The sequence below is a fragment of the Trachypithecus francoisi genome, unplaced genomic scaffold, assembly GCF_009764315.1.
Source record: "Trachypithecus francoisi isolate TF-2019V2 unplaced genomic scaffold, Tfra_2.0 Lachesis_group2, whole genome shotgun sequence".
NCBI lineage: Eukaryota > Metazoa > Chordata > Mammalia > Primates > Cercopithecidae > Trachypithecus > Trachypithecus francoisi.
In genome coordinates, this window is record NW_022681465.1 from 103,211,650 (window position 1) to 103,227,347 (window position 15,698).

General features: G+C 38.5%; 1 protein-coding gene across 7 annotated transcripts in view; it reads left to right on the forward strand.

Annotated features, from left to right (window-relative positions):
• TNPO1 (transportin 1) overlaps positions 1–15,698 on the forward strand; it is a 99,928-nt gene that overhangs the window by 63,137 nt on the left and 21,093 nt on the right. For all 7 annotated transcript variants that reach the window (XR_004429861.1, XR_004429862.1, XM_033179838.1 and 4 more), the window contains exons 10-16: positions 4,456–4,516; positions 5,074–5,242; positions 9,311–9,463; positions 10,389–10,614; positions 12,159–12,330; positions 14,206–14,292; positions 15,552–15,659. Coding sequence is in view for 5 of the 7 variants with exons in the window: in XM_033179838.1 (XP_033035729.1) it covers positions 4,456–4,516; positions 5,074–5,242; positions 9,311–9,463; positions 10,389–10,614; positions 12,159–12,330; positions 14,206–14,292; positions 15,552–15,659 (976 nt within the window). In the remaining 2 variants the exon portion in view is untranslated. The remainder of the gene's footprint in view (positions 1–4,455; positions 4,517–5,073; positions 5,243–9,310; positions 9,464–10,388; positions 10,615–12,158; positions 12,331–14,205; positions 14,293–15,551; positions 15,660–15,698) is intronic.

Sequence of the window (15,698 nt, forward strand, 5' to 3'; positions counted from 1 at the left end):
ATTTTTTTCCCCCAGAGTCAAAGTATATGAGCATTTTAATGATTTTTCACAATATTCCAAATAGTTCTCTAGGGAATTTATAGAACTGCATGCGCCACTGTGTGTCTATCACAGCTTTGGCAGCCATGAATTTTAATGTCTCAAATCTTAGTCATCTGGATAAGAAAAAAAAAAATTATTTTAATATGTCTTAATAGTAAAGGGTTTTTGTTTCTTTTTTTTCTTTTTCAAATGTTTATGGTACTTGAATGTTCTTATTGTCCTATGGTCAACTGAGTTTTTTCTTTCCATCAAGAAAGCAACAATAAAGTCACTTTATTGTTGTGAGGTTAAGCAAGATGTAGTGTTTAATTTTAATTAAATTAAATTTTAAGCAAGGCACATTATATCTTGCTTAACCTTACCCTCCAAATACACTGACTGGATTTTTTTCTCTTTAGGAAATCTATTAATTATTTTTCCTTTCCTCTTTACTTTGTAATACCACTTTAATGATACGTTTGGGTTTCTATGGGGTCATACAATTCTAAAAGTCATAGATAATAATTTTTATAAAAACTGCAGAGATTTTCTTTTTTTCAAGAGCAGAAATCCACTTTTATTTATTGACTTTTCATTAGTTTAAATCCTTGAGGGGTATAGCATCACTCAGATTTTGTTTTCAATGGCCTCAACAGGAAGATTGCTCTGAAATTTGGCATGAACCATGGCACTGTTGCCGTGGGCCCAGATTACTCTGGCTTTGTTTGGTTTGCCACCAGGAATCTCTGTATTTTTCTTTGTTTTATATACATAAGCACATCTCTTGCCCAAAGAGAATTCTGTTTCACCTCATGCATTAACAGCTTCAATTTTAAGAAGAGCTATGTGTTTCCTTTGGTTCTGGAGGCCCTGCTTTTAGCCAGCAGAAAAGGCCTTGGGCCACAGTCTTCCAGACATACTTTTTTAGAACTCCTATTCCCACCAGGCTTCAGTTATTTGCCCCCAAACTTCAGCAGCAGGTGCTTCACTCCAGAGATTTTATTAATGAAAACCTAGGCTGTAACTTTAGAGATGATGTTGAAAATACGGAATTACAACTAGGTACTCTTAACTCTATTACTGTACTAATATAATCCAGATATTCCTAAAACAAGCAGGAAATTAAAAGATCAGCACCACCCATTTTGCTGTACTAATTAGTGCCAACATTAAACAACTCAAGCCGGTCATGACTGAGTTTGACTTATGTCTTCCCTACTACTGTGAGAGGAGGTCTCACTGTATTGCCCAAGCTGGTCTTGATCCTCTGGCCTCAAGCAATCCATACTTCTTGGCCTCCCAAAGCATCGGGATTACAGCCATGGGTCACTGCACCCGGTGGGAGCCATTTTTATATATAAAATGCAGCTGTTTTTATTGTTTTAGTTAATGGATAGCAGAATATCATCATCAATCTGATGCACAATGAAATAACTTGTTTTTCCTAGTTGTTAACCACACTTGCTTAGTATAATACGAGCAAAAAGCGTTTGCATAGGAATTAAAATTGTTATGTGTTACAAGATCGCTCATAAATAAAAACTCATTTAGAAAGCACCATTGTAGGCTGGGCACAGTAACTCAATGCCTGTAACCCCAGCACTTTGGGAGCAAGAGACAGGCAGATGGCTTGAGCTCAGGAGTTCAAGACCAGCCTGGGCAACATGGTGAAACCCTGTCTGTACCAAAAACACAAAAATTAGCTGGGCATGGCAGCATATGCCTGTAATCCCAGCTACTTGGGTGGCTGAGGCAGGAGAGTCACTTGAACCCAGGAGGCAGAAGCTGCAGTGAGCCATGAGCCAAGATGGCACCACTGCACTCCAGCCTGGACAACAGAGTGAAACCCTGTCTCAGAAAAAAAAAATGCACCAATGTAACAGGGAGGATATTAAGTTCTATTATCATTCTGGGCTATATAGTCTGTTCTTTTTTTTTAACTAGTACTATATTATTGAACATTAATGTATTTTGTAATCTGGTATAGCAGCTCTTGATTTCTCTTGTTTTTACAAAATTGTTTTGGCTTTTTCCCACCTTTATTCTTGTACATTAATGTCTTATAGGACTGTTGTGTGGCTTTTCCATGTAAAACAACCCAGTGCTCAGGCCATATTTAAGTAGTCAGTAAACGTTTATTGCCTATATTACTACCTTTATGTGATGTTGCATTAAAAAACTCATTTTTTGACTAGGTGCAGTGGCTCACGCCTGTAATCCCAGCACTTTGGGAATCCAAGGCAGGTGGATCACCTGAGGTCAGGAGTTCAAGACTAGCTTGGCCAACATGGTGAAACCCCATCTCTACTAAAAATATAAAAAATTAGCCAGGCTTGGTGGTGCATGCTTGTAGTCTCAGCTAATTGGGAGGCTGAGGCAGGAGAATAGCCTGAACCTGGGAAGCAGAGGTTGCAGTGAGCCAAGATCGTACCATTACGCTCCAGCTTGGGTGACGAGCAAGACTCCATCTCAAAAAAAACACAAAAAACAAAAAAAAACTATTGTTTTTAATGGCTACATGGGGGCTTCAGGAGAAATCTTCACAATTAGACCTGTTCAAAAATAATAATTTGCCTAGCATGATTGCCAGGCACATGCCAGATTGCCACATGGTCACAGTTAATTTCCGTGTCTTATTTTCTGGCCTCATTTTTTCTTATTTGCCCAGCCTTACCAGCCAGTCCTTTATTTCTTGCAAACCTTGCTAGGCCCATCTGCCACCCCATTCCAAGGCCCTTGACCTCTTTGTGTTCTAATCTGATTCTTTTTTATTATTATTATTTTGAGATGGAGTCTCGCTCTGTTGCCCAGCCTGGAGTGCAGTGGCGCGATCTCAGCTCACTACAACCTCCACCACCCAGGTTCAAGCGATTCTCCTGCCTCAGCCTCCCGAGTAGCTGGCACTACAGGTGCGCGCCACCATGTCTGGCTAATTTTTGTATTTTTAGTAGAGACCAAGGTTTCACTATGTTGACCAGGCTGGTCTCGAACTCCTGACCTTGTGATCCACTTGCCTAACCTAATCTGATTATTTTTATTCTCTTTATGTGACAAACATCAGAGCCATGAATAAACCCTACTAACCCGAAACTTCTGTCTACCCTACTCTAGACTAATTGAACTCTGAACTCTTTTCTTTAACCAGGTTGTCGAATGCCTTTGGGGAAAATTACACTCCCCCAGGGGGATTGTTGGCTATAGAAATCTGTGGTCATCAACCACAAGTGGACCCTTCACAATCTGCTAATTCGTGTTCCAGATCAGCTTTTATCTTTTAGTCACCAAGAGCAACTGTTTGAAACCTTTGTCACTCTTTTGATGTTCTGTTAATGCACTTTGAGCTCTTAATGCTTATAAAGAAAGCAGGTGACCCATTATCTTGCCCCAAAACTTACAGATAATATTTTCATATGAGTTGTCCTCTCCTAACCAAACTTAAGGTCTGTATAGTATAAATTTTTTGTATCCCGAGACCTCACTGTACCAGATAAATATTCACTCCTAGCTTCTCCCTGTTGCCTCATTTTCCATAACTTTATAACTTGCTGCAGTTTTTTCTGTCTTCAAAAAAACAACTCAAACTTTTTTTGAGTGGGACTTACTGTCTTCACTTCTTTAACCCACATCTTGTTAACTCTTCATTATCTTACATTCTGATGTCTGTCCTCACCATTTCTCTGAAGTTGTTGACAAAGATCATCAGTGATTAACTGTTAGTGATCCAGATACACCTGTTTCTCCTGCAAAATGCCTGTAGCTTACAAAATAGAGTTCTATGTATTGTAAGTCTTACCTAGTTAAATTATGCTAACTATAATGTTTACTACTAATCTTTCTATTTTTGAATTTAGAAGGACTTTGAGCATGAAAGTTTGGCCCACATCACATTTCTTAAACCTATCCAGGGGATTTTGTATTTCACTGCTTCCTTTTCTCTTTTTTTTTTTTTTTTTTTTTTTTTTTTTTTTTGGGACGGAGTCTCACTCTGTCGCCCCGGCTGTGCAGTGGCCGGATCTCAGCTCACTGCAAGCTCTGCCTCCCGGGTTTACGCCATTCTCCTGCCTCAGCCTCCCAAGTAGCTGGGACTACAGGCGCCCGCCACCTCGCCCGGCTAGTTTTTTGTATTTTTTTTTAGTAGAGACGGGGTTTCACCGTGTTAGCCAGGATGGTCTCGATCTCCTGACCTCGTGATCTGCGCGTCTCGGCCTCCCAAAGTGCTGGGATTACAGGCTTGAACCACCACGCCCGGCCGCTTCCTTTTCTCTATTAGCATTTCTTCAGTTAATGAGAGCAGATATTTGTCACTGAATAAGTTCAAAGACAATATTACCGTTAATTATCTCATTGGTTTTATTAGTACACATAAGGTTAAGACTTACTAATTATTCTGTTGAGATCTTTAGGACTTTGTTTCATGAATTTCTTTCTTTATAGGTTGATTCCTGTGTTAGTGAATGGCATGAAGTACTCAGATATAGATATTATCCTACTTAAGGTAAGGAAGGTTTTTTTGATGAATAGGGAACATGATTTTTATATTGATTTAGTACATCTTTGAATTTGGCCAATAAAACATTCATTGAGGATAGATCTCTAGTAAATAGACTTCCTATTGTCTATAATAGGTTATAGAAGTTTAAAGTTAGAAGCATAAGTTTGAGTAATGATAAATTCTTGCTTAATTTGGTACTAGATGGTGACATTGGTAGGGTTATTATTAATTTCCCCTTAATTACTTGGAGTTATTTTTAAAATATTCTTATATATGCTGCTCTGAATATGATTCAGGTACACTTAGATTATACCAGCCAATGGAGGCCATGTAGTTGGCCGAAAGGGCCATATAACCTAACAGGTGTGTTATGTCAGTCTGTTCGCCCCTCCGTAAGGAATATGTTCTGTACATGGGCGTGGTTCTTAATCACTCTGGAAGTGTACTTCAGAATCCTGCGCATGACCCCATCTCTGGATATTCTGTTTCTCTTACTCATGTACATGTTATTAGCCTATAATGAATGCCACCAAAAATTTATCTTAAAAAAAAAACAACAGGGTGATGTTGAAGAAGATGAAACGATTCCTGATAGCGAACAGGATATACGGCCACGTTTTCACCGATCAAGGACGGTGGCTCAGCAGCATGATGAAGATGGAATTGAAGAGGAAGATGATGATGATGATGAAATTGATGATGATGATACAATTTCTGACTGGAATCTAAGTAAGTCAGAAAGGGAAAAGCACAGTTGCCTGCTGTGGTAACAACTTTATTGGGGTATAATTCATCTGTCCAGTTTACTACCCATTAAAGTATACAATTCATTGGTTTTTAGTATATTCAGAGAACTGTTCAACCATTACCACAGTCAGTTGTAGAATGTTTTCATCACCCATACCCTTCAGCAGTAACTCCCTATTGTTTACTGGCTCTGGGCAACTACTAGTCAATATTCTGTCTCTGGGTTTGCCTATTCTAGACATTCTGTATAAATGGAGTCATACAATGCATTGTCCTTTGTGACCATCTTCTTTGACTTAGCATAAAGTTTTCACAGTTCATGTTGTAGCATTCACTTGTATTATGAAATAATATTTCATTGTAGTAATATGCCACATATTAGTTATCCATTCATTGGTGGTGGATATTTGTGTTTCTCTTTTTGTGGCTTTTGAGTTGTGATGCTATAAATACTCATGTACAATTTTTGTGTGTAGACTTTTTTTTTTTTTTTTTTTTGAGACAGGGTCTCTGTCACCCAGGCTGGTGTGATTATGCAATGGCACAGTCATGGCCCACTGCAGCCTTGATCTCCCTGGGCTCTGGTGATCCTCCCACCTCAGCTCCGCAAGTAGCTGGGACTACAGGTGTGCAGTACACTTGGCTGATTTTTGGGGTGTTTTTGGTTTTGTTTTTGGTTTTGTTTTTGTTTTTTTTGTAGAGACGGTTTTGCCCTGTTTCCCAGGCTGGTCTTGAACTGTTGGAGTCAAGCGATCCACCCGCCTTGCCCTCCCAAAGTGTTAGGATTACAGGCGTGAGCAACTGTGTCTGGCCCAACATGTATTCAGTTATCTTGGGTAAACACTCTGGAGAAGGATTGTTGGGGTCATATGGTAACCATATATTTAACCTTTTGAGAAATTGATGTTTTCCAAAGTGACTGCACCATTCTGCTTTCCTGGCACCATTGTCTGAAGGGTTCCAGTTTCTTCACATGCTCACTTGCCTTATTATTATCTCTTTATTATTATAGTCATTCCAGTGGATGTGAGGTGGTATTTTGTGGTTTTGGTTTGCATTTTCCTGGTGGGCCTGCTCTTATTTTATCATTATTGTATTCTTAAACTACCATTTCTCAAAAGGCTGTTTGTGTTAATACTGTAAGAACATTACCACAAGCTTTTTTGGTTTTTCTAACATGAGTGTTTTTTGTGTGGTAATTTGCATGAGAATTGGCTATCATAGGTAATTCTAAAATAATATAAGTTGTTTTGTTATGTTCAAAACTTATGAAGCCGGGCGCGGTGGCTCACGCCTGTAATCCCAGCACTTTGGGAGGCCAAGGTGGGTGGATCACCTGAAGTCGGGAGTTTGAGACCACCCTGACCAACATGGAGAAACCCCATCTCTACTAAAAATACAAAATGAGCCGGGCGTGGTGGCACATGCCTATAATGCCAGCTACTACGGAGGCTGAGGCAGGAGAATTGCTTGAACCTGGGAGGCAGAGGTTGCGGTGAGCCGAGATCGTGCCATTGCACTCCAGCCTGGGCAACAAGAGTGAAACTCAGTCTGAAAAAAATAAAAAAATAAAAAATAAAAAAAAACTTATGAAATATGCTTTTTAAAATATGTTAATTTCCAACCTTAGCTGCAAATCAAATCACCTGTGGAGCTAGCATTCTGGCCCACACTTCCTAATTGGGGATGAACCTAAACACCTGTGTTCTGATTTTGCTTGCTTGCTTGCTGGTTTTTAAACCTCTACTGCTCTAGTTCAGGGTTTCTCAGCCTTGGCACTATTGGCATTTTGGGCCACATAAGTTTTTTTTTTTTTTTCCTACATGTGAATGCCACATCATGCACGTAATTCTTTGTTGTGGGTGCTGTCCTGCACATTGTGGGATGTTAAGCAGCATCCCTGGCCTGTACCCAAAGATGCCAGCAGCACAAACACAGTTGTGACAACCAGCAATGCCTCCAGGCATTGCTAGATATCCCCTGGGGGAGCAAAATCGCCCCCAATTTAGAGCCCCTACTCTAGTTCAAAGTATTGGGCTTTCTAATAACTGTGAATAAAACAGTTAAGGACAGACATTATTAGTCTGGGCTGTGTCATTCGTTTTTTTAGATAATGCTGAGTCCTCTATTGCCTCTTCAGCTTCCTATAGCTAACATTCTATTTAGAATGCCTAATGTGCCAGGCACTAGGCCAAGGACTTTACATGCATATGAAAGTCTTATTTAATCATAAGTAAGAATAAAGTCATATTTATATTTAAGATTTCCAACAACCTTGAAATAGGTAAGAAAACTGCAGAAAGACAAATTTACCCAAGGTTAGCATAGCTAGTACTGAAAGCATATCTAGTATTGGGACCCGAGTCTCACTTGTTAAGACAACCCATGGTGTTCACTACTATTACAGATTATCTCCCAGTGTATCCCTACTTTCAGACTGGGGGAGCAGGATGGCTCAAGATCATTACACAGATAACTGGAGGTGAAGCCAAATTTCTAAAAGTGAAATCAGATTATATGTACTCTGCTGCTTTCTTTCTGTATATCACAAGCCTCATTCTTCATCAGTACATACAGATTTAGATTTCCTTTTGTTACATGTCAGTGTACTGTTTAGTTGTATGGATCTACCATGCGTTATAACTAAGATCCTTACTGATAGGTAAGATGTTAATTTCTGGCCAATGTAATGGTGTTTTGTTTTTTTTTTTTTAAGGATTTTATTATTGTCTAGTAGTTTGTGATTCATCATTTGCTATGCCTAGTTTTTGATTTTTTTTGATATTTTGATTTTTGAAATTTTTTGATATTTTCTTAGTCCATTCTGTGCTACTATAACAGGATACCTGAAGTTCAGAGTGGAGGGGCTGCATCTGGTGAGAACTTTCTTGCAACATCTGATGACAGAAAGACACACATAAGAGAGAGCTCAATTCACACTTACAATAAGTCAGCTCTTTTGATAGCTAACCCACTCCTGTAATAATAACATTAAACCATTTATGAGGGCAGAACCCTTAAGACCTAATCATCTCTTATTAGGTCCCATCTCCCATCTTTGTTGCTTTAGGGATTAGATTTCCAACACATGAACTTTTAGGAACATGTTCCTACCCATCACAGTTAAATGATATTTTTCGATTTTGTTGCTCTTGTCTAAATTATTATGATAATAAAGTCTGGGTTGATTTATAGTCCCATAGTTAATTCTTTGCCTGTAAAGAGTATTTTCTAGCATGTGTTATGTTTCATGTGCCAGTGACTTTTGTTCCAATTTTTGTGTCTAAATTCTAGCTGAGTAATTGTGTATTTAATTCTAGATGATCTGCTGCTAGAAATGTTAAGCAGAATTAATAATGTATGTTTTTTGCATGATTGTAACATTGATTGTAATCATGATTGTAATATGATTGTATCATATTGAGTGGTTATATTAGAAGCATTGACTGGAGCGGCACAGTATTTTAGTTTTTCTGTATAGGCAGAATTATAGTATGACAGTTATGTACAGAATACAATGTCTTCACAATTAATTTGCCAAGTAAGTTCTTGTCATAAAAAATATTCATCTTAATAGAAAATGTTTTCGACTGGGCATGGTGGCTCACACCTGTAATCCCAGCACTTTGGGAGGCCAAGGTGGACGGATCATGAGGTCAGGAGTTAGAGACCATCCTGGCCAACATGGTGAAACCTCGTCTCTACTAAAAATACAAAAATCAGCTGGGCGTTGTGGCGTACACCTGTAATCCCATCTACTCAGGAGACTAAGATGGGAGAATCATTCGAACCTGGGCGGCGGATCTTGCAGTGAGCCAAAAATGTGCCACTGCACTCCAGCATGGGCAGCAGAGCAAGACTCTGTCTCAAAAAAGAAAAAAAGAAAAACACAGAGAATGTTTGCATGTGACAGACTACCTCCTATTCAATTGAATTCTTACTTTAAAACTCTATATTAGAGATATGAGTAGAGTTACATATACAGTACATATTTTAATATATAAGTAATAAGAGGTTAATGTAATGTTTTTGAATTAAATATTTCCTTAGGAAAATGTTCTGCTGCTGCCCTGGATGTTCTTGCAAATGTGTATCGTGATGAGCTGCTGCCACATATTTTGCCCCTTTTGAAAGAATTACTTTTTCATCATGAATGGGTTGTTAAAGAATCAGGCATCTTGGTTTTAGGAGCAATTGCTGAAGGTAAGTCTAAGTCCAGCTTGAATTATGTAAGTTGGCTTCTTACTACTACTATTAGGTACTAATAAGGCTAGGCTACTTTAAGGAATTTCTGTTTTGAAGCAGATAACTGGTATTAAACAGCCATATGCTGGCTTCTAACCCCAGCCAGATATTTTGCAAAATGTGTTTGTTATAATAAAAGTAACAGAGGCCAGGCATGTTGTCTCACACCTGTAATTCCAGCACTTTGGGAGGCCTAGGTGGGTGGATCACCTGAGGTGGGTTCGAGACCAGCCTGGCCAACATGGTGAAACCACGTCTCTACTAAAAATACAAAAATTAGCTGGGTGTGGTGGCACGCGCCTATAGTCCCAGCTACTTGGGAGGCTGAGGCAGGAGAATTGCTTGAACCTGGGAAGTGGCAGTTGCAGTGAGCTGAGATGGTGCCATTGCACTCCAGCCTGGGCAACAGAGCAAGAACCCCGTCTCAATAAAAAATAACAAAAAAAATTAAGGGAACAGAATGAAAGGCTCTGATGTCTGAAGCATCCCCATTGCTTTAAAAAAAAAGAAAAAATCCTTGATTCCTTAGGTAAATATAGGAAACACAATAAGGCAAGACTGTCATCATTCTCTATGAAGGGTTATTATTGATTCTGTCCTGGCAGTAAACATCTATTAGAAGAAATTGAAACACGTTATAGGCATTTCTGAAAGCTATAATTTGTGTAGCAGAGATAAAATGAGGTCCTAACCCTATTATAAGATGCTTGGGAGCAAGTAGCTCTAACTTCAGGGTTTTAAAAATTTGGTATAGGTTACTGTAGTATATTTATAGCAGTAGAAATAGTTTGGATTTTTTCATAGATACATGTTTTATTTTCATGATCAACCAAAATAATGTTAACCAAATTTTAGCATTTTGAAAGATTTATTTTTTTTCTAGGTTGCATGCAGGGCATGATTCCATACTTGCCTGAGCTTATTCCTCACCTTATTCAGTGCCTCTCTGATAAAAAGGCTCTTGTGCGTTCCATAACATGCTGGACTCTTAGCCGCTATGCACACTGGGTAGTCAGCCAGCCACCAGACACGTACCTGAAGCCATTAATGACAGAATTGCTAAAGCGCATCCTGGATAGCAACAAGAGAGTACAAGAAGCTGCCTGCAGGTGGGACAGATTCATAACACAGTATTCTTTGTGGGAGTGAAAAACTAATTTTCAACCTTCTGATGGAGTCTTGGTGTTAAACCTTTAATGAAGTGTTTCGTAATTGAAAATTTCCCAGTTACGTCGGAAAGCTTAGTTTTCTTTTTTCTTCTTGGTGAAGTTTTTTGCAGGATCTGTAGCTTTTGGGTTTGCATATTAGCATATTTTATACTTTTTGTTTGGCCAGGAGAATTTTGTCATACAGGTTTTACCTGATGATTTTGTAGATCTAAATGTGACAACATCAATCTTAGCTGTTTCTTCCTTGGCCCATTTTTCCCACTCAGTGGTTATTATAACAGAATTATCTTACACCCTAATTCTCTCAAACATCTGAAGTAGTGATGACAGGACTCCTACTCTTGAAGGAATAACAAAGTTTGAGCAGATTGACATCTTTAGACTACAGGTCAACCACCGTAACTTAGAAAGTCCCACAGGGACCTGTGGTCTGTTACTTACCAGTTACAGGTCTTGAGTGCTTAGTAGTTCTGCTCCAGTAGCCATTCTGTTGGTTGCTTTGGAGGCTATCTCTTCATATCAAAGCAGCAGTTGCTATTATTACTGCAAATATTCTAGTTTCCTGGAACAAACCTTTATATTTTAAAAGGGCCTTCTGCTTATGTTTATAGTTCTTACTTTTTCTAGTAGATTTGCTTTTACCGTTGACCTTGATATAGTAGGAAGAAAAACTATTGAACAAAGGAAAGTAAAATTTCATTTTATTTTTTTTAGATGGAGTCTCGCTGTGTCGCCCAGGCTAGAGTGCAGTGGGACGATCTTGGCTTACTGCAATCTCCGCCTCCCGGGTTCAAGCGATTCTCCTGCCTCTGCCTCCTGAGTAGCTGGGACAACAGGTGTGCGATACCATGCCCAGCTGATTTTTGTATTGTTAGTAGAGATGGGGTTTTGCCATATTGGCCAGGCTGGTCTCAAACTCCTGACCTCAAGTGATCCACCCATCTTGGCCTCCCAAAGTGCTGGGATTGCAGGCATGAGCCACCGCACCTGGCAGGGAAAGTAAATTTGAGTTTGACCTTAATCCATCTGAAGCAGTCATATCTGGAAGATACTCTTAGTGAGATGAAAGAAAATTGAACGGGGGGCTATAGTGATTAATATAGCACTAAATAATTTTAAGGGAGGGAGGATATAGATTATGTTTCAGATCCTATAATTTATTCATTCAGTATCTGGTTTTTGGGTTTTTTTAAGCTATTAATTGTTAAGCATATACTAAGTGCTGAGTTTACAGTCCCTGCCATCTTGAGGCATACAGGCTAGTAGGAAATACAAAGCAACAACATAATTATCATTTATGGCAAGTGCTATAGAAGAAGTGGGTAAATAATTCACAGTGCTGATGACCAGGGCTTTCATTAACAGATGGTTTAGACCATTTTAGGAAATTTCTGATTGGGTAAAACAGAACATAAACATTTTAGAAATTAAGAGTTAGATAGGTCTTGCAGTCAATAAGTGTTTTTTTTTTTTTTTTTTAACAGTGCCTTTGCTACCCTAGAAGAGGAGGCTTGTACAGAACTTGTTCCTTACCTTGCTTATATACTTGATACTCTGGTTTTTGCATTTAGTAAATACCAGCATAAGAACCTGCTCATTCTTTATGATGCCATAGGAACATTAGCAGATTCAGTAGGACATCATTTAAACAAACCAGTAAGTATCTGTTAAGAACTATTATGGAAAATAATGTGTAGCATAGTTACAATCAATAGGTTAGCGTTTATTTGGAAATTAAGATGTTTTGGGAGATGTGAATAGTTAGCATTTGCTACTTTAGGAGTATAGATCTTACAAAGGCAGCAAGTATATCCCCTTTCATATGGTATTCTTTAAGTATACTTGGTGTGGAAACTACAACAGCATTTCACATGAATGCTCTGATACTTCTTAGAATGACTAAAGCAAAGGTATAAAAAAGTTTTTAGAATCTAGATATATGCTTTTACGTAATTCCTAGTGGTTTTGAATCTCCTGCTTCATAAACACTGTAGCTTTAGAGTACCATATCTAGACATCTTTGTTTTCTCAGCAGGTATGGGGAGTATACTGTATAAAACAATTAGAAATTGGGGTAATAGGTTTAAAAATGCTAAATAGGGCCGGGCGCGGTGGCTCAAGCCTGTAATCCCAGCACTTTGGGAGGCCGAGACGGGTGGATCACGAGGTCAGGAGATCGAGACCATCCTGGCTAACATGGTGAAACCCCGTCTCTACTAAAAAAATACAAAAAACTAGCCGGGCGAGGTGGCGGGCGCCTGTAGTCCCAGCTACTTGGGAGGCTGAGGCAGGAGAATGGCGTGAACCCGGGAGGCAGAGCTTGCAGTGAGCTGAGATCCGGCCACTGCACTCCAGCCTGGGCGACAGAGCGAAACTCCGTCTCAAAAAAAAAAAAAAAAAAAAAAAAAAAAAAAAAATGCTAAATAATAATGCAAAAGTGCCTTGTTTCCAGTAGTGTTAAGAGGAGGATGGATTTGTCTAATGAGGGTTTAAGTGATAGTAGAATTTTAATATAGCTCCACATACCCTGCTGAATAGACTTCTATATGATTGCTATATCAAAAGTCTTAAGAAATTGTTTTATTTTTAGGTTATACTTAAAATTTGGTACAGGGCAGTTTGTAGGTTTGCCTTGCTGTTGGTTGTTTGGTTTGGTTTTGTGGCGGTTTTCTGAATGTCTTTAGAATCTGCCCCTGTTTACATAATAACTGTTTATTCGTTTTACGGATCATTCTTTAGTTTGACACTTAAATGATTTTAAGTCTGTTTTTCTACAAATGCATCTATATAAGTTTACCTGTTGATTTTAAAAACGTACTGTATAGTAACAGCCGTATTACACGTTACAGTTTCAGGACTAAAAAGAATTTATTTTTCTTTCTTTTTTTTTTTTTGTATGTATGTGTGTGACAAGGTCTCACTCTGTCACCTAGGCTAGAGTGCAGTAGTACTCATTGCAACCTCCACCTCCTGGGCTCAAGTAATCCTCCCATTTCAGCCTCCCATGTAGCTGAGACCACAGGCGGGTACCATTCATGGCCAATTTTTTGTAGAGATAGGGTTTTGCCATGTTGGCCAGGCTGGCCCAGACTCCTGGGTTCAAGTGATCTGCCTGCCTCGGCCTCCCAAAGTGCTGGAATTATAGGTGTGAGCCACCATGCCCAGCCACAGAACTAAAAATGTTCTGTAACTTAAAAGAAAAACTTAGATCTTCCTTGATTGTGATTTTTTTTAAGTAATAGATTTTGATTAGCTGTGTATTTGTTGATAGACTTCTTTTTCAGCAAGGATAAAAGATCAGTAGATCACTAGTTCTACATCTAAAACTAGAACATGGTCATGTAAGTATAAAGGTAGGCAAAAGAAAGGAAAACTTTAAAAGGGACTGTGCAGAAGTGAGGAATGACTCTTAAAATGCCTTTTGTAATGGTTTTACACAATTGCTTAAAATGGATTTTAATTTTCAAAGACTCAGTGGTCTTGTTTACATGTGATAGTGGAACTTCATATGTTTTTCATCATTGTAAATAGGAATATATTCAGATGCTAATGCCTCCACTGATCCAGAAATGGAACATGTTAAAGGATGAAGATAAAGATCTCTTCCCTTTACTTGAGGTATGCAGGGCTAGTAATATTTAATCTGTTGCCAAGAACACATGTTCAAATCCAAAATGGGTATATGTGATAAGAAAAGTGTTAATAAATTTATATTCTGAAGTAGACAAAGGAAATTATATTATACATGTTGTTCTCTAACCTGCTTTACTTAATTGATAATAAATTATAGTTTTAAGTTCTCTTATGTTATCTACTCTATATAGACAGTAGATAACATACCGGGAGGATATATATACCAGGGTATATATGTATATATCTTTTCACTCATAGATATATGTGAAGTAGTAGGATTTGGTGCCAATAAGGAGGTACTTTATTTTCTAATTTGAAAATGTTTCCATGTGTACTTACTTTTTTTTAACACCCCTTCCATTGCAAACTTGTATATGTTGTAGTAACTGAACACATTGTGAAATGTAGTCACTGAAACTTAGTTGAATTGACATCAATAGAACCAGTTCAGTCCTTTTCATTCTTGCTCCCCGTTATTTCAAAGTTCACCAACTTCTACCGTGGACTTCCTCAGCTAGAGAAGTTAAATTTTTTATGACCATGAGCAACGACTAATTCTGGGCTAAAATTTTTTATGACCATGAGCAACAACCAATTCTGGGCCCAACAAAACAAGAAGAATCATTATGGTTCATTTTTTGTATGCAGTCGTTCCTCAGTATCCTCAGGGGATTGTTTCCAGGACTCCCTGTGGATACCAAAATCCAGCGATGCTCAAGTCCCTTATATAAAATGGTGTAGTATTTGCATATGGCCTGTGCACCTCCTCCCAATATACTTTAAATCATTTTAATTTTTTTTCTAAGTACTTTTGATTCAAGATTGGTTGAATCCATAGATACAGAGGGCCAACTGTATGTATATTACTTTCCTGTGGGATCTCAGATGTGCCCAGTAAAGTCCATCCACAACATTGACCATGATGGGAGCATGAAATGAATCTCTTCAATTTGAGGGAAAAATATGAACACATAATACTAATCTGTCCTTGAAGGATAATGTTTCTTGTAGAAACTCTTCCTCTGAGTAAACCTGACCTGATTGGCTCACAAACTAACAGCAATGAATGGCTTCCAAAAGAGATGTTTGGGGGAAAAAAAACAAAAACAAAAAACACCTGCTACTGTGGAAACTAGTAGAGCAAGCTCATAAATGACCAGGATTCTGTTGAGCATAGTTTAAAGCATTCATTATAATCTTCATTGTAACCAGAAAATTGAGCATGTGTACTTTATTCTTCCTAGTGCCTATCTTCAGTTGCCACAGCACTGCAGTCTGGCTTCCTTCCGTACTGTGAACCTGTGTATCAGCGTTGTGTAAACCTAGTACAGAAGACTCTTGCACAAGCCATGGTAATTTTTTTAAAATGTCTTTCCCTTCTTGACATGGTG